Source organism: Hakea prostrata, chromosome 10, assembly GCF_041222555.1.
Source record: "Hakea prostrata isolate BN-2017 chromosome 10, UWA_Hpros_2, whole genome shotgun sequence".
Classification (NCBI taxonomy): domain Eukaryota; kingdom Viridiplantae; phylum Streptophyta; class Magnoliopsida; order Proteales; family Proteaceae; genus Hakea; species Hakea prostrata.
This window is the reverse complement of record NC_142609.1, coordinates 3202847-3229489: the sequence shown is the minus strand read 5'-3', so window position 1 is coordinate 3229489 and position 26643 is coordinate 3202847. Positions and strand designations below refer to the sequence as shown.

The window sequence follows — 26643 nt, the reverse complement described above, 5'->3', positions numbered from 1 at the left end:
TTTCATCCTCTGGGATTTGCATTACTCAAGTAGTTGAAATACCCTTGAGGAATTTCCAGCCTCACAAAACATTCTGCCGTAATGGAAAGAAAAACACAGAGAAGGTGATGAAAGATAACTACTTCTCTGCTAAAGAGGAAAATGTGAAAGATTAATTACTTTCTCAGTTATGAGGAAATGTGATAATCATGTTAAAAACCAGCAAGAATAAATATACTTTTCTTTTGATTTTTCTCCATATTTTGGATCAACCATTAAGCTTCTGAATGAAGTGATCACTTAGTAGCTCTATTTTCTGATACAGTACAGTACTTTAGCTTCTTATGGTCCTATAAAAGGAGGCCCATGGGACCAACAAAATCGTTTAGCCATGCTTCTTGATCAATTGAACCCTCAACTAGTAAAACGCGACTCAACAAATTTATTGTAAAGCAATGGAAAACTTGTTTTATTTTTACTGTGAAGGGAGAAGGGTATTTATCTGTACAAAAGAATGAAACCTAATAGACAATGATACATTGATTATCAGAGAGACAAAGTGACCAGGATACTAGAAAATGGGAGTGAAATGTGAGCTAGACCCACTTTGCGATACTGTGGAAAGTGGACTGTGTTCCTATCATACAGCAGATTGGCAAAGATGTAACCTGCTCAACCATGGATGTTCATCCAAAAAGGGAGTTGAGAGCTGAGAAAATCATGTAGTCTTGAGTTTTATATCTATTTTTCAGTTCAATAAATAATAAGCTTATGTACAACAAAATGAAGCCCGAAGAAAATCAGACAAGAATTTTAGCAGCTTTCTGGGTACACGCACTTCATTCAGATAAATAAGTATAAGCAGAAGCAGAATAACAAAATAGTTAATTGGAGCCATCAGGACACAGGTGAACTGCTGCCATCCCCCCACCAAAAACTAACAGAGAAACTCGTTGCAAGTGATCTCACATAATGCCACCATTTTGGTGGAATGTACAGCATTTCACCTTCCTCTAAGATGCAGTCAACAAAATCCAAGTCCACTGCCTTTGGAAATTGTTTCTCGTCTGGATTGTCCAGATTGACCTACAAAATTCAGAAGAAACATGAAGGCTCAACCAAGATTAAACAACAGAAAAAGAAGAAGAAAAAAAAAAGGAATAAAAACACCAAAGGAAAGAAGAAGAAAAAAAAGGAATAAACACACCAAAACCGGATCCAGTAGGGACATGAATAACAATGATGTAAGAGAATAGCCTGCAATTCTCTGAATGTAAATACTGGTACCAACTTGATAGTGATAATTACAATAGCTACTTGAAACAAACATAAAATGCTATCCTCCCACTTAAGAGAGTAAAATTGCATAGCATCTCTGGAACATATTAGTGGCTCCGAACTGCAGCTGTTTCTGATAGAATTACCTTATCATTGGCCTTATTTTATTTATCAAGGAATATACCAAGAATATGGCATAAAACCACAAACTACTCCAGGAACATTTATCTCCATTGATGGTTAATAGTAGGCCCTGATACCTATTACAGGTAATAAACCATCAAAAAAAAAGGTCTACTGCAACCAGGTAACTTAACAAGTACATCATAATCACCAAGGTAAATAAAAGCTTGTTATCAAAAGAAAGAAAAAAAAAGAAGGAAAGGAAAAGAAAATGAACATCAAGCAGCATAATCCCAGAAGTAAATCAACTTTTCCAGGATGAATGACAGGAGGCACTCCAATGACATCAGGTCTACCTGGCTGGAATTGCTTAGCATAGGCTCATCATAAGGGTATAGATCCTTGGATATAGAAGCAGGGTAAAGCCTAACATACTTTCTGCCAACAACCTGGAAAGAGAAGTCAAGAATTCAGCAGGTCAAACTGATAGTAAAATAATTAAATATTATACAATGAGAAAATGTACAAGATATTTTACAAAACTCAAAACATCAACCAAGTTAGGCCAACACATATTATCAGAAAATCGCAGTATGGATGACATAGGAAGCACCAAGCAAAGCCACTGTGCTTCATGTATAGAAGATCTACTCAGACATGATTATCATTATCCCAGTTCCAAAGCAGTGTGTTATAGGCTTCTTGGACTTGTATCCATATCAAGAGGGACAGGAGAACTTTCTTGGCATCTAAATTTATGTAAGATTTGAAGACATCGTGAAATCCTTAAAATTACACTAGCATCCATCCAATTCTAAGCTTGGTTGTTAATTACTTGCAAAAAACCCTGTTTTACCTTGGAGATTATTGTTGAGAATTACGCAGAGAATCCAAGGCTGCTGCCTTGGTGCGCAAGCCTTGGCAGCAGCTGCCTTTCACTTCACTTTCTATTTTGGTGCTAGTTTCTATTTTGGTGATAATTTCTATTTTGGTGCTAGTTTCTTTTTTCAGAACTTTCTATTTTGGACAGATTTTAGGAGTTAGAAAATTAGTAAGTTTTGTCTTTAAGCTGTATTTTTTATTTCCTTTTCTAGAGGACAGTTGTTTGTCTCTCATGTTATATTAGACCTCCTGAAAAACTATAAATATAAGCTTCCAGTGATTCTAGGCTCTTTAGCTAAAATCATAGGCCTTCTCTGTTGGTTCTTCTCTTCTCTTCCTTCTTCTTCTCCTCTTCTCTTCTCTTTTTTCTTCTCTATTTTCTTCTCAAAGTTCAGGTACTGTTTTGATTGTTTAAAGTTTGTTTTGTAACATGGTATCAGAGCTTTTTTGAATCAAAACAGTGTTCTTCTCAGTGTTCTCTTCTACACTTAATTTATAGTTAGATCAGATGATAATCTAAGTTGATCTTCTATACTTTTATTCCCTAATATCCCAGAACTTGATCGATTATTTTTAATCTTATTTTCTGCACTCAACAGAATTTATTCCTCTAATTTTCTAGCCTACAACTACAGTTTCGATTCTACACCCTGCAGAATTTTATTTTGGTCTTATCTTCAAGTTCTGGGCTGCTGAATTGTGATCATGTGTGTGATCTCCACTTTGAAAAATTATGTCTTCAATTACTGGTGATTCAAGTCATTCAACTGCTAGTCTGCTAATTCCAAGGGATCATAAGCTGATCCAATGAATGTTCAAATTACGTCCATTAAACTCAAAGGTAGTTCTAATTATTTGCTTTGGTCCCAAGCTGTTTGTGTTTACATACTTGCAAAAGGTAAGCTTAAGTTCATTAAGGGTGAACCTCCTACTGAGATGGATAAGTCCTACTCTAGTAGGATCCAATAGCATGGAACCGGATATTGCAGCCAATGTTATGTTCTACAAGGCTGCCAAGGGAATATGGGATGACTTGCAACAGACCTATTCCCAAGCTAAAAATATGACTCGAATTTTTAATATTTATGAAAAGCTGTAAGCTATTTCAATTTCAGCAAGCTGACAAGTCTTTGTAGGATTATGACAACTCTTTTAAAGGCATGATGGAGGAGTTGAATGTCTTTCAACTTCTCACCATGGATATAAAGAAGCTTAAGGCACAATGGAATGAATTTTTGCATCCAAGTTTCTGACAGGATTGAACCCTAAATTGATATCTATCAAAGGACATTTCTTACTAGTGAGCATGTCCCCAATGTTAGTGAAGCATATTCTAGACTTCAACATATTGCATTTCCTGAAGGAAGTCCTCCTGGAAATAATTCTAAAGGAGAAAGTTCAGCCTTTACTACCTCTCATGGAAGGGGACGTGGTCGGGGTTTAGGGGTAGTTGGTAAATCTTCTGAAAGCTGTGGTGTTCAACTGTCTGATAAGACATCTTGGCTTTGTACTCATTGCAGTCAAAAAGGGCACTTGGTGGAAGCTTGTTGGGCCAAACATGAAAAGCTAAATTGGGCAAAGGAACTTGCCAATCATGTCATTTCTGATGGTAGTATTGATACTGTAGCAAACAACGATAGTGGTACTGGATCTTCTTCAGGGGACGCGTCTAACACTCTAAAAGATGATGTAAGCCAAATCCTTTGCCGATTGCAAAATATTGAGACCGACACTTCCACATCCACTGATATTTCTACTGCCACACTTTTTCATGTAGCTAACATAGCACTTCTCACTTCTACTCCCACCACTTGGATCATTGATTTAGGGGCCTCTTCCCACATGATAGTAACTCATCACTTTTAGCTCTTTTTCTAAATCCACCAGTATTAATTCTATTGTCATAGCTAATGGGACTTCCACACCTATTCTAGGCTCTAGAAGTATTTCCCCTACACCTTCTCTTACTTTGCCATCCCTACTTCATATTGCAAACTTCCCTTTTAATTTATTATCTGTTAGTCAGTCAACTAAAGCATTGAATTGCTCTGTGTCCTTTACTCCTAATTCTTGTGTTTTCCAGGACCTACACACAAGGAAGACGATTGATGGAGGGCGTAAAAGGAACAAACTCTACTATTTGGACTATGCTGCCCCCATTGCAGCTCTCTCTGATGATGATGTAGATGCTCTCCAGTGGCACTGTCATTTAGGCCATCTGTCTTTATCTAGATTAAAGATTTTATTTCCTTCTTTCAAGTCAGTGTCTAGATGAAATTGTGAAGCATATAAGTAAGAAAGCATCACCGTGCCACCTACCCTCCATGCTCTGTCACTCATCGTGAGTTTTTGTTTTCTCTTGTTCATTCAGATATTTGGGGTCCTTGTAGAGTTAGTAATAGGCATGGTTTTCGATATTTTGTCATTTTTGTGGACGATTTCTCCTGTCTTATATGGTTGTATTTTTTTTTTTAAATCGGACAAAGTTCTTAACTATATTTGAAAATTTTATTCATAAAATAAGGACTCAACTTTCTCTTCCTATTAAATTTTTTCAACTTGATAATGCTTTAGAATATGTGCAACATGATATATGTAACTTTTGTGATTATCATGGAATGATTCATCAAACCAATTGTTCATTCACTTCCCAACAAAATAGAGTGGTTGAACACAAAAATTGCCACCTCTTGGAGGTTGCACGATCTCTTTTGATTCAGATGAATGTTCCCAAGAGTTGCTGGCGATGCGGTTGTGACTGTTGGTCATTAATTAACCAAATGCCTATGACTTTACTTTTTGAAAAATCTCCGTTTTTAGTTGTTTTTTCAAATAGAGAATTGTTTTTAGTTCCACCCAAAATTTTTGGTTGTGTTTATTTTGTTCACATACCACACAACTTGGATAAACTTTCCCCCCGATCTGTTAAATGTATTTTTCTTGGGTACTCTTGCACTCAAAAAGGTTTTCGCTGTTATGATCCTATTCATCATAAATAATTTGTAAGTGTGGATGTGACTTTTTTTTTTAAGATACTCCTTATTACCCTAGTCCATCTGTGTCCGTTAAAAATCACATTTTGGATGATGCTCCTCCTATTACCTTTTTAGTTCCTTCAATCGACATGTCCCTCTACATGTTTATCAATGCAGACATAAGTTGGCACAGAGATTGTGGATGGTACAATTCCTCCTGATGATACTGGCAGCTCTACTTTAATAGAGATTGAAGCTGGTCCTATAGATGTTCTGTAATATCCAGCCCTATTCTAACCTTGACCCGCCCGATCCGTGTTGTCCGGCCCGCGGTGGTGCCTTCTTTGTGCTGTTGGCCTGCTGCTGTCCCCTTCTTTCTTGTCTTTTCTCTCTTTGGTTTGTCCTCCTCCTCCCCTTTCCCCTCTTCTTGTTTTGTGCCTCTCTTTCCTGTTGCCTTCTCCCTCTTTTTTTGTTTCTCTTTTGTCTCTTTTTCTCTCCCCCTTCCCCTGTTTTTCCTTTTCCTTTTCTTTTTCCTCCCTCTTTTGCTCTTTTTTCTCTTCTCCTTTGTGTGGTTCTTCCTTGTTTTCTTTTTTGTCTTATCTTCCTGGTTCTCTTCATCCACTCTCTACCCTACCATTTTCTACTCTTTCTTTGTCTCTTCTGTGGGCTTTGGTGTCTGCCCTTCCCCTCCGTGCCTACTCTGCTCATCCTTATTCCCTTACCATTCTTGTGCTTGCTTTTCTCTCCTGCTTGTTTCCTGTTTACCTATTACATCTACCTTTGATATCCCGCTTGTGTTTTGTTCTGTTTACTTACCTATGTTCCTATCTTTCTTTGTTCCTCTAGCTTTGCATGCTTTCCTCATCTGCATCTTTCACTCTGCCTGTGTTTATCACTTGCTTGATAGCTCTTGGGGCTTTTTTGCCTTGTTGGGTTTTCCTTGTTTTGTGTCCTACTTTGTTGTTCCTCCGTTTGTTGTCCCCCGGCTCTTTCGCCTCCCTCCCTTTCGTGTCTTTTGGTGTCCTCGCGCCTCCCGTTGTTCTTGCCCTTGGTCGTTGCTCTGCTCCGTCTTCCGCTTCTTTTCTCTTTTTTGTGTTTGTTTGGGCCTTACTTCTTTGGCTTTCTTGGTTTCTCTTCATCTCACTCTCCGGTGGTGGTTTTCCTCTTGTCTCGTTTGCGTGCTTTATTCAGTGTCCCTTCTCTTTCTCTTTGATTCGTTCTTGTGTTGCGGCTTTATCTTTATACTTGGTTGTGTTCTTTATCTTTTGTTTGCTTCGTTTATTGTTCGTTTCTATCTGTTTGTTACTATTGTGTATGCTTGGTGCTGTGTGGTTTGTGTGTGTTGCTTCGTTGCTTGGTTGGGGGTGTCCTCCCTTCGTCCTTGGGCTCGGGGGTGTTGGGTGTTCTCCGTGGTGCCTCCTCTCCCGGTTTTGGATGCTCTGGTTGTCTGTTGTGTGGCTGGTTCTCCTTGTCGTGTCGCCCTCGGGCTGCCCCCCGTGGTGTGTTGGTTGGTGGGCGCTCTGGCCGGTGCCTCCGGTGGGGCTCCTGCTCGTCCGGGCCTTTTTGGTGGTTGCTTGGTGCTTGGCTCCGCCTCGCCGTCCATCCGTGGGGCGTGGGCTTCCGTTTCTTTGTGGTGCCTGGGTTGTGAGTCCTCCGGGTTTCGCGCTCGTGTGGGATCGGGTCCGGCGGGTGGCGTTCTTCTCTTGCCGCGTGTGCTTGCTGGCTGGCTTCCGTGCTGCGCGTGCCTGGTGTGTGGGGCTGCCGTCCCCTTACCTGGTTTTGATGCTTACCGATTTCCCGGGCTTCCCGTTGGTGGGGTGCCGCCCGTGTGCATGACTTGCTGTCTCCTTGGCCTTCGGTTGGCTCTTCTCTTTGTTCCTATCCTTGCTTTTTTGTTCTGTGTTGTTTCTTTTGGATCTTCCTTGCTTTGAGTTCTTCGTCTTCCTTTGTGCTGTTTTGTTCTTCTGGTCGGTTCGTGGCCCTCCTGGGCGGCTTGTTCCCTCCCTCCGGGTGTGGCGTCGGTGGGTTCGTTTTGGGCCGGGGGTTTTTCCCCCGGGTTGCCTGTCGGGCGGCCCGTCTGTTGGGGCTACCTTGTATGGCCCTGCTGTGCCCCTTCCCCGGTGTTTGTGGCCTTGGTTTTGTATTACTTGTCTTTGTTTTCCGTGCCTTGGTTGTCTCTTGTTTATCTTTTCTGCTTCGGGGGTGGCTCCCCCTCTCCCCTTTTGTTTTGTCTCCTTTTTATTTCTTGTTCCCCTCGTTTGTTTCTTGTCTTTTCTGTCTTGTTTGCTGTTTTTACCTTGTTTTCTTCTGTTGTGTTCGTGTTGTGGGGGCTGGCCTCGGTCTTGTCCTTGGGTGGTCACATCCCGGGTATTCCTGGGGTCCGGTGGGTGGAAAGGTACTCATACTTGTATCTTACAATTTAACATTGTTTATCACGATTCCAATTTGGTATATGTTTCTCATCTAACTCCTTACTTCCGTTGCCTTGCTCTTTCTCTATCTTCCATTCATACTCCAACCCATCATACTAAGGCCCTTAAAACCCTGGCTGGAAAGCTACCATGGATGTGAAATGGATGTTTTACAATCTTGTCATACATGGTCTTTGGTAGACTTACCTCTTAGGAAAGGCTCAAGGCCTGCTTAGTGGCTAAGTTATAGACAAACATATGGTGTGGACTATTTTGAGACTTTTTCTCCTAGGGCTAGACTTAATTCAATATGTGTTTATCTCTTTAGTTGTAAATTATTATTGGCCTCTTTTTCAGCTTGACATAAAAAATGCATTCTTATATGGTGATCTTTATGAAGAAGTTTACATGGAGCAACCTCCAAGGTATGTTGCTCAGGGGGAAGACAGTGTTCGTGTTTGCAAGCTTCATAAGGGCCTATTTGGTTACATGAGTCTGGAGATTTCAAATATTTAGAGATTTCAAATCTATAATTTCAAACTTGGAGATAATTATAATTAGATGTTTGGTTGTGGAAGAAACGATCATCCAAAACTTTTGATCGCGTGACTGTGATGCAATGTTGCTTTTGAAATCTCGTTTCCCCCTACCCAATCTCGTTCCGTTTTGTGGGGATCTCGTTTCTGATCTTTTTTTACCCCGGCTTTTCTCGTTCGATCCTGTTTTCCGGTTCTGCCGCAGCGATTTACGGACTCTAAACAATCTCCACGAGCTTGGTTTGAAAATTTTAGAAAGACTGTGGAGCCTTTTGGATTTGTACAGTGTCATTCTGATCACTCTATCTTTGTTAAAAGACAGGGTGATTGTGTTATCATTACGACAGTTTATGTAGATGATATTATTCTATCAAACAGTGATGTTAGAGCAATCCATACAATAAAGGCACACTCAAAGAAATATTTCCAAACCAAAGACTTAGGTGATCTATAGTATTTCATAAGGATTGAGGTAATCCGCAGTAAACAGGGAGTTAGTTTGTCACAAAGGAAGTATGTGTTAGAATTTTTTACTAAGACTAGCATGTTTGGTTCTAAACCTAGTGACACTCCCCTGGATCCTCAATTGAAGTTAGGACACGATGATGGTGACTTGTTGGATGATGTCCACTGTTACAGGAGTCTTATTGGGAAACTTATTTATCTCACTATTACTCATCCTAATATTTCTTATTATGTTAGTGTGTTGATTCAGTTTATGCAGTCTCCTAGGAAGGCCCATTGGGATGCAACAATGAGAGTATTTTGGTACCTCAACGAGCATGCCCAAAAAAGGGCTCATCTATCGAACAAATTGGAGTATGGACTTGATTGCCTTTTTTTATACAGATTGAGCTAGATCCACAATTGATCGCCGGTTTACTGCAAGTTATTTCTTACTGGAAATCTTGTGACTTGGAGGAGTATGAAGCAATCCACCATTGCCCGATCTAGTGTTGAAGCTGAGTATAGGACCATGGCCCACACAGTTACCGAATTGATGTGGCTTCATTCCTCGTTAGAGGAAATGGGATTTCCAGTCTCCACTCCTATGAAAATGTTTTGGGATAATCAAGCTGCTACTTACATAGCTAGTAACCCAGTGTTCCATGAGAGGACGAAGCATATAGAAGTAAACTGTCACTTTGTGCGTGAGGCAGCCAAGAAAAAGATTATAAAGAGTCCTCTTGTGAGCTCTACTGACCAATTAGCTGATTTATTCACTAAAGCTCTATTTAGACCTTGTTTTCAATATATCTGTAGTAAGCTGGGCATGGGAGAATTGTATGCTCCAATTTGAGGGGGGTGTTGAGAATTGCACAAGGAATCCAAGCCTACAGCCTTGGTGAGCAAGCCTTGGCAGCGGCTGCCTTTCACTTCCGTTTCTGTTGTAGTGCTAGTTTCTTTTTTCAGAACTTTCTATTTTTGACAGATTTTAGGAGTTATAAAATTAGTATGTTTTGTCTTTAAGGCATGTATTTTTTATTTCCTTTTCTATTCTCCCATGTGGTACTAAACCTCTTGAAAAACTATAAATATAAGCTTCCTGCGATTCTAGGCTCTTTAGTTAATATTGCAAGCCTTCTCTACTGGTTCTTCTCTTTCTCTTCTCTTCTCTTTTTTCTTCTTCCCTATTTTCTTCTCAAAGTTCAGCTACTGCTTTGATTATTTAAAGCTTGTTTTCTAACAATTATAATGTTCACCATGGAAGGTTTTTATGGAATTTGCCAGTAGGCATGTAGCAAGAAATGGACATTGTTGGGTCTATGTTATTGAGGATCTACCCATCTCATCAGTAAGTGGGTGGTCCCAATGTGAGTATACTAATGTGGGTTAAAACATAGTTCAACATCATGGAAAACCAAAAAGATGTTCCAAGCTAGGTATGGGACATATATATATCCAATTTGAGGGGACTGTTAAAGAATATCATGTGCTAATATACCATAGGATACAGTGGTACCCATGGGAAATATGGTAATAATAAGTTGTAAGTTGGTCTTTAGTTATTTTACTTTTACTGTTACTGGACTTGGAATGAATCTAGACGTTTGACTCTCAAGAGGTTTCCTACAGGGAGCCATGATAGCAGCTCTGACAAGACCCTATTGTGGCTCTAGCTTGCTTTATCCATCTTTCATCATATTCACCCTCTTGTAGGTGCTGAAATTTGATTTTGAAAGGAAAAAAAGGCACACTATTCACTGGTTATTTGGTACCATTCCCAAAGCAGTTAACTATAAGGATTAACTCACCGGCATCTTCAAGAAGACATCAACAGCAATCAAGGCCCCATAAGAGGATCAATTGCTCAGTCAGCATGTGTAATCTACCCTTAACGAGTACTAGGGAAGGTAAACTATTTAAGAGTGTTTCTAGACATGTCTACATTTTCTACATATGTCTACACTAGGTATATATAATGGGCCTCAGGGCCTCAAATCACTAAGAGAACATTTGTCTGATGGAATAAAATGGAGTGGACAAAAAGGAGTGGGAGAAGTGTACTATTTCTAGTGAAATCCCAAAAGTAGTTTATTTGGGTCACTTGGGAGGGAGAATGAGCAAAAAGCTTCCTTAAATTAAGGAGCCTTTTCCTACCCCATGCCCAAAAAAGACCCATAATTTTTTGTGGGGTTTTGTGGAAAACATAAATTAAGTTTGTGGAGCCCGTATTTTACTTTTCCCTCACTTTCTCTGTCATTTACTTTTTTTGGCCCTCACCCCACATTATGGGTCCCCCAATTTTAACTAACCCACCTTTTTCTCCTACAAACAAATGGTATCTGAAGGGCTGAAAGCCAATGCCTTCCACAGGATCTTGGAAGGTTTAGAGAGGAGTCAATCCTGTAGTTGACCTAGATAGGCCCATTACATCAATAAACCCAAAATAAGAAGCCTATGGCTTATAGAACCCAACCATCAACCAAGATAGAGCCTTCCAAGGCCCAACTGATTGATTTGGACAATCTCAACTGCATCATACACCCAGCATTATCTACATTATATGTCTTCCCTAAGACTTAAAACCACATCTTCACGCTGGCAGGTCAAGCCTTCTACCATCACACCAAATGACACATGATCACTTAGACACCATCAAACTTTCGCCTCTCCTCCCCCCCCCCCTCTCAAAAAACATAGCCAATCTATATTAAGTTTTCTACTCCAATTTGGAAGACTGCCTCCCTCACCCTCCTACCCCCTGAAGACATGCATTAAGACAAATACATCATCGATAAGGTAACCAGTACAACTGGCTCTATCGACACCATTTAGTTGGGATAAGGCTGAGTTGTTGTTGCTGTTGTGAGTGCAACTGGCTCATTACTGACAGATAAAACAACTATAGACTCATCATCAAAGGGATCCATACCAATGACAATAATCATCAACATATTTACACTAGAAGATTAGTATATGCCAATCATATCATCATACATATGCTGATAAGTATTCAAATGGATCCTGATAGAAAGTTAAAAAACAGAAAGAAATCATGGAAAAGGACAAGCAGAACTACAATCTTAACTCTATAATTGCACCAAAAGAATACGTAGTCAGACAAACCTGAGCAAGAATATTATGATGTGGATCATGATGCAATGGTGTGACCGTCCCACCAGGGCCAAACCAAGCATTAAGAGACCTAATCTCCCCACCACCAGCATAACAGTAGTCTGGAATCAATATGTCCCTCCGTAGATCAACAATCTGTAAATCAGATACAAAATTAACGTTGATATGCTGTTGGTAAAATCCCCACCAGAGAACTATAGCTCCAAAAGAGCAACCAAAGTGATATAGATGTACCTGATCAAATAATGGATGCTGAGCAAGGTATGATGGGCCAACAGTAGTTGAATCACCAGAGTGAATTCTGTCCAGAAGCTGCGAAATTGTAATCAACTCTTGTTTCCATTCTGTGCAGAGATAGTTTTTTCCAACCTACAAAGAACTTTACCAGTTCTCAGTTCAGAAAGTCGCATCAAGAATTAAATCATCTTCCTTTATTAGGAGGTAAACAAAGTGCACAGAGAGAGTGCAGTATGTTAAGAACAAAACACTTATCAGCTTTTGGTCTGGATGTTGAAATACTGTAATAATAAATCCAGCAAAGCAAGGAAGTACGAATCAGAAAAGGCTAAATGTGAAGCATAAACATCCAAAGAAACAATACAGCATGGATTTATCCACAACATGAGAGATCAGTGACTTAATGGCTGCAGAATCTATTTAGTTGACTGAATATGAATGAAAACTCCACTGGCAACTGCTAGCTAAGTTTCATGTCATTACAACTGTAAAAAGGAAGCAGGATACGCTGGAATTACAAATGGAACATTTCGGAGAGGGGAGGGGTGCTGATGTAGATCACAGGTCCATGTGTAGTGGCACCAACAAGCCCCAAAAACAGCCAACTGTGGCTGCGGAATTCCATATTTAAGTTTCATTGATTGCAATACTAAAAAGGAAGCAGGATAGGTTGAAATTATCAAATGGCCGTGGTTATGTAGATAAAATGTTCATTTACAGGCACAGTAACTAACCCCAAAACCGGCCCAGTGTAGTTGTGGGGATCAATTTTTGTGATAATAAGCAGCCTAGTCTGATGATGTGGCAGGTTTTTTGTTGGTTAAATGGAGCATCACAAGGCAGCTCCTGACTGAAGAAGAAAAGGGATCAAGACATTTTAAAAAATCAAATGCTGTAAGGTGAATAACGTTGTGGGTTTGAACAGCTGAGAAAGAAGACTAGATGCTGCCAATATTGCATCTGATGTAGGTCCCAAGACCTACCCTATTCGAGAATCAAGGCCAAGAAGAAGCCTAGGCTTGCTGCCCAACAGCATAAAAAAGGGACTGGGAGAAAAAGGATTTATTCTCACATTCAAATTCCTTGATGCCTGATGAACACATTTATGTGTGAAATCTTAGGGTATAAAGCATGCATTTTACACACTTAGAGTAGAGCACCTTGGGTTTTATGTTGTTTTTGCAGATTTTAGGATTTTTTAGGATTTGAGCAAATATTTTGGGTTTTGGGTATTAAACATGCAATTTTACACATCAAGAGGTCTCAAATTCTCAAGTGTGAAAAGGGTCTGATTTGGAGCATGATGAGCTAGAGATGCGATTATGGGTCAACTCCAAAATATTTTAGAAATAAAGAAGCCAATTTTGATCTACGGCTGAGATTAGTTACAATTTTTATTTTATTTTACTTTATTGTAATTGAAAAATGTATGGGGCCCACAAGTAGTAAAAGATTAGGAATTTCTATTTTTTTCTATAGATTTTCTAAAAGATCTTATTTATTTCTCTAATTATTTTTCTCTCTCTCCTCCCCACTTTCTATTTCTTTTACTTTAGTATTTCCTTAATAAACCCATTTTTTTTGTTTATAAAATATATGAATATTCTTTTCTCCAATTTAAACTCAAAATATTTTCTTTTTTTTTCTCCACTTATTCTCTCTCTCTCTCTAAATTCCAAAGGTTTTTCTTCTTATTATTATGTTTTTCCCTCTATTCTTTCTATCTCCAAGTTTTTACTTTTTTTTATTCTTTGATTTAATTTTTTCATAATTATTATTCTTATTTTTTTCCTTATTTGTAAATCATTCACCATCTCCTATAAATATTCCCTCCCCTTTTAGACCTAGGTTTACACTTTCTATTCTCTTCAACTTGTTAGGTTTTCTCTAGTTCTTTGATTGCTTTGTGGGGTTCTAGTTTCTAGATTGAATGTTTAGGTTCAATTTTTCTATGTAATCCAATGAATATTCAAGTTATTTAGTTTATTTTATGCAAGTGTATTTTCTTTCTTTTGATCATTTCAATTTCAAGCTTCAAGAGGATTTGTTTTTTTCTCTGGGTCTAGCAACTGCCAATTTGGATCATTCCATATCTCGTTTTTAGGGTTGGTTGAGATTCAAATTGATCATTTAAGTTATTTTTGTCATTCGAGATTCAAAGATGCAAGTAAGTAGCCTTCGTTAGTAATCTTCTCTCCCCCCTCCATTTTTGCTTTTGTCTACCCCTCCATATTCTTAACTTAGGATTTACTTTTCAGTACTTATTTATTGTTTTCCTATCCCTTGGGTCCTTAATCAAAGATGCCTACAGTCGTGCCTCTCTTTGGTTAAGGTTTCCCTTTTCCATTTATTGCTTTGTTATTTACTTTCTACATTTTATTTTTTTTCATATCCGTTCCCCTGATCAGTGGACTGTAAGCTACGGCAAAATGTCCACGGTCAAAGTCATCCTAGTTATACTCCCCTTCCCTTAATCCAGCGCTAACACTCAGATCATTTCACTTTTATTTGTTTATTTATTTATTGTTTGCATATTTTGTTCCTGCTTTTTATTTATGCATTTTTTATTTATTTATTAGATGAAGAAGGGTTAGGTTATGTTTGTTTTATTTTTATTCTCAATTCGATCACATTAGATGTATGTGTTAAGACCGCTCATTTAGATTTGCTAATTTAGTTTAATGAATTAGTTAAAAAAATTGAATCATTACACTCTCGTGTTACCATTAAGAGGTTATTCTAAAGTGGTATATCTCCCTGAGATCGACCCGTTAGCTACACAATATCGTGCGCTTGCGGTACTTTTATTTCACGAACAAGTTTTTGCCGCCGTTGCCGGGGAGGTATTAGTCTATTTTATTTTTCTCATTCTTAGGTAAATCCAAAAACTTGTTCGTGAAATAAAAGTAACCACAAGCGCCACGGTATCGTGTAGCTAACAGCTCAATCTCAGGGAGATACATCACTTTAGAATAACCTCTTAATGGTAACGCAAGAGTGCAAGGATTCAAAATTTTTTAACTAATTCATTAAACTAAATTAGCAAATATAAATGAGTGCTCCTAACATATACATCTAATGTGATCAAATTTAGAATAAAAATAAAACAAACATAACCTAACCATTCATCATCTAATAAATAAATAAATAATGCATAAATAAAAAGCAAGAACAAAATATGCAAACAATAAATAAATAAACAAATAAAAGTGAAATGATTTGAGTGTCAACTCTGAATCAAGGGAAGGGGAGTACAACTAGGATGACTTTGTTCGTGAACCCTTTGTCATAGCTTATAGTCCACCGATCGGGGAACAAATATTAAGGAAGAAAAAAATGCAGAAAGTAAATAACAAAACAAATAACAAAGCAATAAATGAAAAAGGAAAACCTTAACCAAAGAGAGACATGACTGTAGGTATCTTTAATCAAGGATCCAGGGGATAGAAAAACAATAAATGAATACTGAAAAGTAAATCATAAGTTAAGAACATGGAGGGGTAAATAGAAACAAGAAATGGAGGGGGAGAGAAGATTATTGACGAAGGCTACTTACTTGCATCTTTGAATCTCGAATGACAAAAATAACTTGAATGATCTATTCGAATCTCAACCAACCCTAACAACTAGATCTAAAATGATCCAAATCTGCAATTGTTAAACCCAAAGAAAAATGAATCCTCTTGAAAATTGAAACTTGAAACTTGAAGCTTGAACTCGAAATAGAAATTGAAATTGAAATTGTATTGATCAAAAGAAAGAAAATACACTTGCATAAAATAAACAAAATAACTTGAATATTTGTTGCATTATATAGAAAAATTGAACCTAAACATTCAATCTAGAAACTAGAACCCCACAAAGCAATCAAAGAACAAGAGAAAACCTAAACAAGCTAAAGAGAATAAAAGGTGAAAACCTAGGTCTAAGAGAGGAGAGTATATTTATAGGAGATGGTGAATGATTTACAAATAAGGAAAGAAATAATAATAAATAAGAATAATAATTATAAAAAAAAGTAAAAACTTGGAGATAGAAAGAATAGAGGAAAAAAATAATAATAAAAAGAAAAACGTTTGGAATGGAGAGTTGAGTGTGTGTGTGTGTGTGTGTGAGAGAGAGAGAGAGAGAGAGAGAGAGAGAGAGAGAGAGAGAATAAGTAGAGAAAAAGGAAAAGTATATTTTGAGTTTAAACATAAAGAAGAAAGTGGAGAGGAAAGAGAATAAGAATATTCATATATTTTATTAACAAAAAAAATGGGTTTATTAAGGAAATATTAAAGTAAAAGAAATAAAAAGTGGGGAGAGGAAAGAGAATAAGAATATTCATATATTTTATTAACAAAAAAAATGGGTTTATTAAGGAAATATTAAAGTAAAAGAAATAAAAAGTGGGGAGAGGAAAGAGAATAAGAATATTCATATATTTTATTAACAAAAAAAATGGGTTTATTAAGGAAATATTAAAGTAAAAGAAATAAAAAGTGGGGAGAGGAAAAAAATTAGCAAACTAGATAAAATCTTCTAGAAAATCCTAATCTTTGACTACTTGTGGGCCCCATACATTTTTCAATTACAATAAAGTAAAATAAAATAAAAATCCTAACTAATCTCAGCCGTAGATCACAATTGGCTTCTTTATTTCTAAGATATTCAGGAGTTGGCCCAAAATCGCATCTCTAGCCCATCATGCTCCAAATCAGGCCCTTTTCACATTTGAGAATTTGAACGGACCTCTTGAAGTGTAAAATTGCATGTTTCATACCTAAAACTCAAAATATTTGCTCAAATCCTAAAAAATCCTAAAATTTGCAAAAACAACATAAAACCCAAGGTAGCTCCACTCTAAGTGTGTAGAATGCATACTTTATGCCCTAAGATTTCACACATAAATGTGTTCATCAATGCCCTAGATCCCTAAAACCCTAACCCTAAGTTCAGAATTCAAAGGGTCTTATTCCAATGATCATCCTTCAAGTATAACTCCCAAACCTAGAGAACATAGTAGGCTCCCAACTCCACCTTTGATCCCTATTTTGACCCAAACAGAAACCCTGCACAATTTTGGCTAAAATTCTCTAGAAACCCTAATATTTCCTAACAACTTATTCATCTAAGATCTAAGATTCATGGCCCTCATTCAATTGATGCTAAAATGCTACCTCAAAATCCCTAGTTGGCATTTCAATAAGCATTTGCTTTGTCATATAATTGTTCCATTTTACCTTCTAATTTTGTTACTTCATGTTCATTACTTAGCAAAGCACAACCACTTAGAACTTAACAATGGCTTCTTCTAGAGACTTTCTATTATTTCTATGTTGATTCAACCCTTTAGTCTATATACTATAATGCCCTCAAATGCCTCCGCAATACTTGATGAATTAAGTAATGTTTCTGTATTGGAATGTATTGTCCCGAGGGAAGCTGAGTTACTGAGTAGGGTGAAGTGCCCCAGGCTGAGATAGCCCAATCATTTTTTCAACAAATCAGATAGATGCTAGTGAGAGGCCCAAAGGCTCAGATGGCCAATGCTCTTCTCCTATCCCCCTACTTACTTCCATCCATCATCTTTCTACCTTTTATTTTCTTTCAGTTTCCAACCTACATGGTGTTTGGTGTCTTGCTGCAACCTATCGTTGATCCTACAACAGTGGTTCCCAGTTTAACTATCTCTACACTAAGTGGAGGAATTAGTACTTTGACATCCGAAACTGACAACCCCCATTTCATTGTCACGGCGGTTAAGAGTAGCTATAACCACAAAAATAACCCAATGAATGTGGAAATCACATGTTATTGGATGTAGCATCAGTTGTATGCATGCAAGGTAAGCACAAACCAAATGGTCAACGGAAGCCCAGAAAGGATAGACCATTTGGAACAATCTAAACACAAGTTTCACTCCTTGGGATATGGGACAACATTGCCAATCTCCTACAACAAAGGAAAAGCCACATCATGAGCAGTACATAGCACTAAGCATACAAACTATAGGCAACACTCCCCCAGACAACCCCCTTCTCGTCAGAAGCACGGTCCCTCTCAACCAGCAAGCCTCCTAATTCCACCGGTTTCCAAAATAAGCACTAATTAGGACCTCATGGACACACATAGGAGGAACATGTGGTTTGGCACCAAATCAAAGCTAGAGTTTGGAAGTCATTTGTTGCATAGACTATGGCTAAGCCCCAAGCGGTGACTTAAAAATCATTGGTATATAATTAAAATGATATTACCTGGTATAACATCTACGAATGGATTGAAAAAAGCATAAGCCTCAGGCACTTTGGCAAAGAAAAAACTATTCAAGTGAGGGGTAAAATGAAAACAAATCAAATCAAAGATATCAAGCATAACAAGCATTTCGTTCTTGGAAATAATTGCATTTTGATTGAGTTATTAATAAACAAGACAAGGGGAAAATGAAAAAATAAGATAAATTTTTTAAGCGCCTTCTTTTTCTTCTTTTTTTAAAACTCGCCCAATCAAAATTCCTTCTGGTCTCATTTGAAAATTGAAGGAATGATACTTTCCCATGTTATTTTAATTGAATTATATGCAATGATCAATAAATTCGGTTTATTTCTACATCTACGTGTATCAAATCCTAGCAACAATCTATTCTATTCTATAGATTTTTCAACTGGAACTGAAGAACAACCAAGATCAATATTAACGTTTATTAGTTTCGAATATAAATCAAAAAGGGGCATGGCCAAACGGCAAGGCATCAGGTTTTGATCCCACTATTTAGAGGATCAAATCCTTCTGTACCAGAGCAGACCATTTCAATCAGAATAAGGATTGTTTTCTTTAAACAAACTTCTCTTTAAGAACAAGTGTAATGTTGAATATCATGTGATCCATCTTTATGATTTCTAACGATTTCTCTCTGAATCATTTCTTTGTTACAAACTATGTTGGAGTTCAAATAAGGCACAGATGTAACCAAATCTAATCTATTTGCAATACCAGTAGGATGGGAAACAATTCAATTGTCTTCAATAATGGCAAAAGTCAGTAAATTGCAAAATGAAAGGATTCACAAACCAATTGACAAAATGTTGATATCCATAACCATATGTTTATTCTTAATAAATGCATTTTACTTTTTTTATTTCCAAGTCATAGATTTTGAAGAATACGAATTTTCATACCAAAACTCAAGCGTCTAATAAAATCAGGGAGATTATTCACCTCAACTGGAACCGTGCGATCACCTGCAACCCTCCTCAGATAATCCAAATCTTTCCATTTTGTACTGGCAGGCCAGTGGTCCATGCTGTTGCGGATAACAATAGGAGAACCAGCTAGGAAGTGATCACATAAAAATTCCTCCATAGAAAGAGAAGACCTCTTATCCACTCTCTTACAAGAGAGTGACCTAATAGGTAGCTGTTGCAAATCCTACATTAAAAACCCAACAATTAGAAGAGTTTATCTCAAGAACTACAATTCAGCATGTATGGTATAGGACATCTGTAAGATCATCCTGAAGAGACAGGATTTTCTCTCAAAGGGTTTATGTCAATAAGTACTACCACTCAGGATGTTCTCTCTCTTTAAGGGGTGGAAGAGAGAGAGGCAGATGTACCCATTTCGTGGAAATGTGCATAATGTACACTGTAGCCATCTGCTATTAGAAGTGGATGCCCTTTTGGATTTGTGACAATGTAGTAATACAACAAACTTTTACATTTAGTATTCATAAAGGAAAACCATAGCTTACTAGTCACATACTTCTGGTGCTTTAAAAATAATCTTTTTGGATTGAGATAAAGAAAGTTTCTAGGTTATTAACTCGCTTGCTTACCAGTTGATGGATCTATTTTTAGTGAGTTCTACATCCTGATTTTAGAGTTTGATATTCAACAGTCAACACACTTGCTACACCCCACAACCGCACATTTATTAGATGCAAAGTCGAAATTGGGCAAAAAGTTCCCTAGCTCAGACAGCAAGGTAAGCAGCAAAACGAATAGATTATCAGATTGAATATTTGAATCCCTAATTAATATCAAGAGCAAATTGCACTGGCACCTCTAAAATGGAAGCCTTAAAGCACTGACACCCCACCTTATGTTTAAAAAGCACAAAGACCCCAAAATTGAAGTTTTTATTAGATATATTTGTCAAATTTATCACTAAAAACAGTTAAATCACTGTTTATTTTCAAAAATATCCCTATAATAAACCGTGTCTGAAAAGATTTCCTTTAATAAATTGTACAAATGATATCCAATAAAAATCCAATTTTAGGTCTCTGTGCTTTTTAAATATAAAGTGGGCGTATCAATACTTTAAAGCCTCCATTTTAGGGTTTAGGGTTTAGGTGCTAGTGCAATGCTCACTTAGCGGCTGTTAGGGCTTACATACAGATCAGAGAAAACAGGAAATAAATACATCTTCAATTTTCGAATATCCACGGAGAAGCTAACAAACCTCACCTTCGCCTCATTGGAACTCTGGCAATTTAAGAACGTTTCACCATTTCGACCATCTTCTCCAGCGTCCACCGCTTTAGCCGGGTTCCACTTATTCACAACCTTACCGATAGCAGAATTCAAATCCGAACGGAGAAGCATCCCTCCCATTATCAAACCCATATCAAGAACCCTAATCGCCTCCCTGAAATCGCCGGCGTCATGGTGGAACGCCGCCACTTGTAGACACGCCATCGAATAGGCATCTCTCCAAACAGGCAAGACCGAGTGCCATGGCCCAGAGTGAAGCTGTTCCCAGGCCATCTCACGCGCCGCCTCCGCCGCCCGGATGTCACCGGCGGCTGCCTGAGTGGCCACGCTGACGTAAGCGTAACCGCCAACGTCCAAGACCTTTTGGAGTAGATTTGATCGTTCGTCGTCCAGAGTTGGAGTTTCGAAAGAGTCACCGTCTGCGGCGCGGGGGGGGGGCCGGTTTCCCCGCGGGGTGTTTGGTGGTGGTGGTGGCTGGGTGGTTCCGGTGGGTTTTTCCTTCCGCTTGGCTTTCTCGAGAAGCTCTACAACCGTTCGAAGATAACACAATTGGATGATCCAAATTCCTATTTGTATTTGTTTATTTATGAGATTTTTTTTTCTTTTTTTAATGAGATCCGAAGCTTGTTTTATCTGAAAAAATTTATAGACATCCTAAGATAATTCGAAAAATAACACAAAAATTCTAAAAAATATATATTAAATTTGTAAAGATACCCAAAATTTGTAGATTCACGTAGATATCTGTGAAAAGGATTCTAAAAAATTACATTAAATTTGCAGAAATATTCCAAAATTTGTAGATTCGTATAGAAGAACTATGTGAAAGTTATATGTTCAGCTTTGAGGGAAATATTTTGTATCTTTGGAGATTCACCTAATAATATAATTGTCAAAATATCAAAATAATCCCAAAAATAAAATGCCAAAATAAGTGCTTTTAGCCTTTTTGAAAAAGAAAACTAATCTCTTTCTCATTCATGTCATGTCAAGGTATTGTAGAAGGCTATATAAAATCTAGACAGACGGGGGTATTTTGAGGTCTCCATTGAATGTGGTCGTGCCATCTCAAACGACTTTTTCTAATCTTATCACTTATGGGAGCAACGCCCAGACCAAATGCCCCTCAAACGATATTCTTTGCATGATTGGCACTTACGTAAGTTGACTCCAATTAACCAAATTTAATTTAAACTAATCATATATCTATTTGACATTATGCTTGCTCCTAGGAAGCTCCATTTAAGTGTGACTCTCCTGACCTTGTGGGCTGAGCTTGTTTCTTTTCATTCACATCTCCCTTTATCATGTGTTCTTCATCTTCTTTATTTTGTCTTTTTCCCTTTTCTTTTCTTGTGTATATTTCTCCCTTGTTTAGACCCCAATTTGCACTATTTTTCTGCACGTGGTTCCACGTAGCCAATCCCATTAAGTTGGGACAATGTTGAATCCGTTGTTATTGTTTTGCTTACTACTTCCTGAAGATCTTTGTCCCTTGTTTCGAACTGCAATTCAGCTATTGGAAGATTTGTTTTTTCTTTTACGATAAATCCATGGAACGTTCATCTAACAATCTCATTATTCTATCGTAAAGTGTCTATAGGCATCTAACTAGTAGGATTGCTTGGAAAGGAAGAGCATTAATATTCATAATGTCAAGATATATAGTAAGGTACCTGACAAATTGTTTTTCCCCTTTTATGAGGGAGGCAAGGACTGACCTTCCTTGAGTTTGATAACCTATTACTTGGATGTATGATGCTTATAAAAAAAAATTGCTATGCTGCCAAATATAGCTGTAATTTTGTTTCAGCTTGTAGTTGTTTTATATTTTCCCAAATTGATCAATGATTGTTGCTTTCGATTCTGTCCATAGTAATGTACTAGAGGTACATAAACCTTCACAATCTAAGCTCTTATTGAGAATCTGAGAATGTCCATTTTTATTGTTATAAGAACTATAGCTTAAGCAAAATGTTTATGTACTAATTGTATCTGATGCATTGTCATTTAAAGAATTTGATTTTGTAGTATATTCTTTCTTAATTTCTGGTTAGTATTGTGTTAATGTGATGAATCAACACAAGTTCCATACCTCATTGACATTAACTACGCAGTGGATTTTCTGTGAAGTCCAATTCCATGTCAATGTTCCAATTAGAACTTTCTGTTGGAACTCGAAATTAAAATTTGCTTAACATCACTTGAGTAAATTCACCATTTTCTAAGGGAGAGTGAGCTTGGTTATCTCTGCTAAGCTTTCTTTACTCTTTTCAATGATGAGGCCAAGTGGTTGAACAGTTGGTCCATTACTACTACGGCACCTGGAAAAAAGAATAGCACAAACTCTCTATCCTCCTCAAGATCGCAGCAGAAGTCCAACCATAATCTGGAAATGGAAGAGTCCTCTGATGATGAAGTATATTTGGGTGATGTGGAGAAGCACCAAGATAAAATAAAGGTGGAAAGAACCTTAGTGGGTCTGATTCAAGATGGTAAACAACATCGTAGACAAGCTGTGATGGAAGGGTTGCTTCGTGCACACGATTTTCAATTGATATCTCACCGGTAGGTGAAAGGTTATATAAGTTCAGTTTGAACTTGATATTGACCTGAGGAATTTGCTGGATGAGGGGCCTTGGTCAGTCTCAGGCAATCTACTCATGCTAGAGAAATGGAATGAGGAACTGTGATGGAGCTTTAGCCCTACTGATTTTTTGGTGCAACTTCATGGTATTCCAGAGGATTTTGTAGAGAAGGAGGCGATTATCTTGCTAGCAAAAAGAATAGGTGAGCCAAGCAACTACATGATGGTCAAAGGTTTTCAGTTTGGAACATAGGTGCACTATGTTCGCATTAAAGTAAGAGTTGATGTGAGAAAATCACTAAGGTTCCAAATTATTGTTGGAAGAAAATCATGAGGTTTTGTGCCAATAAGCGTTAAGTTCGAATGATTGCCTATATTAATTGTGCAAAACTTGATCATGAGGGGAGCATTGCACTAAACTATTTGAAGAAAGGCAGCTCATCATAGGCTGCATGGCTATATTGTTGTTATCGATTGCCAGCTAGCACCCCAAACAAAGTGGGAGTTATAGCAGCGTGGTCAACCACTTGATAATCGGATCATCATTAAAATACCTATGATCCCGTTTGAAGAGATTAAAGAGGATTCGTGCCAAAACATGTGTATAATCATATTTTGATGACACCTTTGGCTGAACACCATCAATTTACTGCAGTAATTATATATACCTTGGATCACAAAATATCAAGATAAAATTATATTTTACCACTTTGGTGGGTTCCAGATAATTATATCATAACATTATGTAATCCTATTTGCAGTAATTTACAATGGGATTTTTCCATAAGAAAACAAATCATTTTTTTTTACAAAACCCAGATGGATGTCTATCTCTAGAATTCCATTTGGTCCTTTGTGATCAGAGCGATGTCTGTTTGGTCTATTTTGACCAGAGGAGACAGAATTTTTTGCGACCAGATGAACGTCCATCTCATACTAGACGTTGCTCCGTATGGACGAAAAAAACAAGTTGATTCAAAGCCAGGAATTAGAACAAGCACTATCAATTCTAGTATGAATTTTCCGAATAATGCAGCCAAGAACCAAGGACGCACAGTACCACCCTAGGATCAATGCTGTAACAAAATTAAAGCATGCTAAACATCAATTAGTCAAAGCACTTTTCGGTACAATAGTATCAAAATGACTGGCATGGTAAGATGAGGTGGAAAACAAAAAGAAGTGGTCATCAATTCTTGTTCAGATATCAAAGAGGGAGAGAATTGCTGAATTCAATCTACAAGTGAAGATGCATAGAAGGCAATATTGTACTAGTATGTATGGGTAATATCGGTAAGTGTCTATTATATAATCTGCAAAATAGATGACAATTGAGATTCTAGGCCACAAATCTCCACTGTCCAAATGTTCAGAATGAATACAAAATGTTAACGTGGTTCGATCTTCAATGTGAAGTCTACGTCCACGGTGAAATCCCCAATCAACTGTGTTCTGGGGAGAGCTTTCATTATCTTTAAATAGAGATGGTAGTGTACATGATGTGGTATTTTACAATGAGTAGAGTTCTACAAGTAAATGAACTTTACAATGAGTGGGACTATTAGTCTTTATATTATACTGAAAGACTAATATCCGATAACACTCCTCCTCAAGTTGGATCGAAGATAACATCTGAGGTCAACTTGGACAATAGTTTTTGGAATGTTCCCTTGGATAAAGCTTTTGTGAAAATATCTGCAAGTTGTTCTTCACTTCTTATGAATGGAGTTTCAATAGTTCCATCTTAGACTTTCTCACGAATAAAATGACAATCAATCTCAATGTACTTGGTTCTTTCATGAAATACTGGGTTGGAAGCAATGTGAGTAGCTGCTTGATTATCACAGAAGAGCTTCATAGGTTGACTAAAACTGTCAAATCCTAATTCTTGAAGAAGAGATCTTATCCATACCAATTCACTAGTTGCAGATGCCATTGCTCTATACTCAGCTTCAGCACTAGAACGTGCAACCACACTTTGTTTTTTACTTTTCCAAGTGACTAGATTTCCTCCAACAAATACGCAGAAGCCAGTAGTTGATTTTTGTGAAAATCAAGAGAGCCCTTGCGCAACAATTTTTGGATTTGATGTTTTAGTGGGGGTCTAATCTTTAGAAGGACGCAAGTGAGGGTGCAACTACCAGCATCGTTCTTTAGAATGACCATCACGATTACAATGATCACAATGATAAGTAGGTCGAGTTCCACGACCTTTCCCACGATGACGACCATAAGAGACTTGATTTCCAGAGCCAGAATTAGGAAAAATATTTGTTTTTGCAACATGGGCAGTAGTCTCACTTTGATCAGTCCCTGTTTTAGATTCAGAATGCATAACACGTCTTCTAGTCTCTTCTCTCCGAATAGTGGCACAAACAGGAGTGAATGTGGGAATTTCTGAATTCATAAGTATCTGTCTTTTTAAGTCTTCATATTCAGGTTGAATACTGGCTAACAGTTGAAAGACACGGTCATGCTCATCTCTCTTCATATATTCATCAATAGTTTGGGCTGGGGGACAATACTGACGAAGTTCGTCCCATTTCTTTTTAAGGTTTCCATGATGGTCAGAAAAAGACTGAGAAGATCCTTGCTCAACATGAGCAATCTCTTGTTGCAGTTCATAGATTCTAGAGGAATTATCAGCTTGTCCATACATAACACTTAAGGCATCCCACAGAGATTTAGCCGTTTCAGAGTAAGCAAAAATCTCATATATCTGAGGTTCCATGGAATTAAAAAGCCAAGTCATAACTTGGTTATCATTGGCAAACCATTCACCATATTTGGGGTCAGCAATATCAGGAGCTTTGGTCTATCCATTAACATGACCAATTTTAGAACGCCCACCTAAGACAACGGTTATTGCACGAGACCAAGTCAAAAAATTTCTCTCATTGAGTAAGGTGGAGGTAAGACAACCAGTAGATTCGTATGAAACCTTTGGATCAGTCATGATGAATACTTCTACCCGTGCAACAACCAATCAACAACCAAGCAAAGGGTTTAAAGAGATGTTTTGCCTTTCCTTTCTCCTTTTTTTTTTTTATTTGGAGAAACAAAATCAGAATGGCAAAGAGTTTACACGTTAAACCCAAAGCAGAAAGGCAAAAAAAAAAATAATAAAATAAAAAAGGTTTACACGGGTACCCAAAAGTCTCCACGTGAAACCCAAAAAGTGCTTTTGCTTCTTTTTTTTTTTTGGTAACCAAAACAAAGAAACAAGGAAAAGGCTGAGTACTTAGCTGGATTTTAGGTACAAGCCGTGCAAGAACATCTCCAGATTTTTAATTCCTTGCAGGTACCCAAAACTGAATCTTGGGGAGAAAGATGGCCAGCGACGATCCCTAGTTCCAGAAACGAAGTCGAAATCAAAGATTAAAAATCCTTGCAAGAAAGACTCGCAGATGCCAATGCTTCAAGAACGAGCGCACACCGAACAAATCCAGGTGAGCTCTGATACCATGTTCAGAATGAATACAAGATTTTAACGTGGTTCGATCTTCAATGTGAAGTCTACGTCCACGGTGAAATCCCCAATCAACTGTGTTCGGGGAGAGCTTTCATTATCTTTAAATA

The 26643-nt window shown here is 37.7% G+C and overlaps 2 protein-coding genes across 2 annotated transcripts; both read right to left on the bottom strand.

The window, feature by feature from the left end:
• Positions 1-4: 4 nt before the first annotated feature.
• JMJD5 (2-oxoglutarate (2OG) and Fe(II)-dependent oxygenase superfamily protein) lies at positions 5-20845 on the bottom strand. The gene is made up of 6 exons (XM_089136216.1): positions 20451-20845; positions 19201-19410; positions 11998-12132; positions 11755-11898; positions 1737-1829; positions 5-1065 (listed from the first exon to the last, which is right to left on the bottom strand). The coding sequence occupies exons 1-6, from the start codon at positions 20748-20750 to the stop codon at positions 877-879; spliced, it is 1071 nt and encodes a 356-aa protein (XP_088992342.1). The 5' UTR covers positions 20751-20845; the 3' UTR covers positions 5-876.
• A 4356-nt stretch (positions 20846-25201) lies between these two features.
• LOC149001497 (uncharacterized) lies at positions 25202-25795 on the bottom strand. Its single transcript, XM_089137055.1, has one exon. It carries the CDS (start codon positions 25793-25795, stop codon positions 25202-25204), a length of 594 nt encoding a protein of 197 aa, XP_088993181.1.
• Positions 25796-26643: the final 848 nt, after the last annotated feature.

What these genes read in the sequence shown, in the direction of transcription:
- JMJD5 (XM_089136216.1), bottom strand. Translation starts at nt 20,750, where the DNA reads ATGGCCTGGGAACAGCTTCACTCTGGGCCATGGCACTCGGTCTTGCCT. An exon ending in AGCATCCATTATTTGATCAG is followed by an intron (nt 11,899 to 11,997) that starts GTACATCTATAT and finishes TCTGATTTACAG; the next exon opens with ATTGTTGATCTACGGAGGGA. An exon ending in TGCTAAGCAATTCCAGCCAG is followed by an intron (nt 1,066 to 1,736) that starts GTAGACCTGATG and finishes TGAATTTTGTAG; the next exon opens with GTCAATCTGGACAATCCAGA.
- LOC149001497 (XM_089137055.1), bottom strand. Translation starts at nt 25,795, where the DNA reads ATGGAACCTCAGATATATGAGATTTTTGCTTACTCTGAAACGGCTAAA.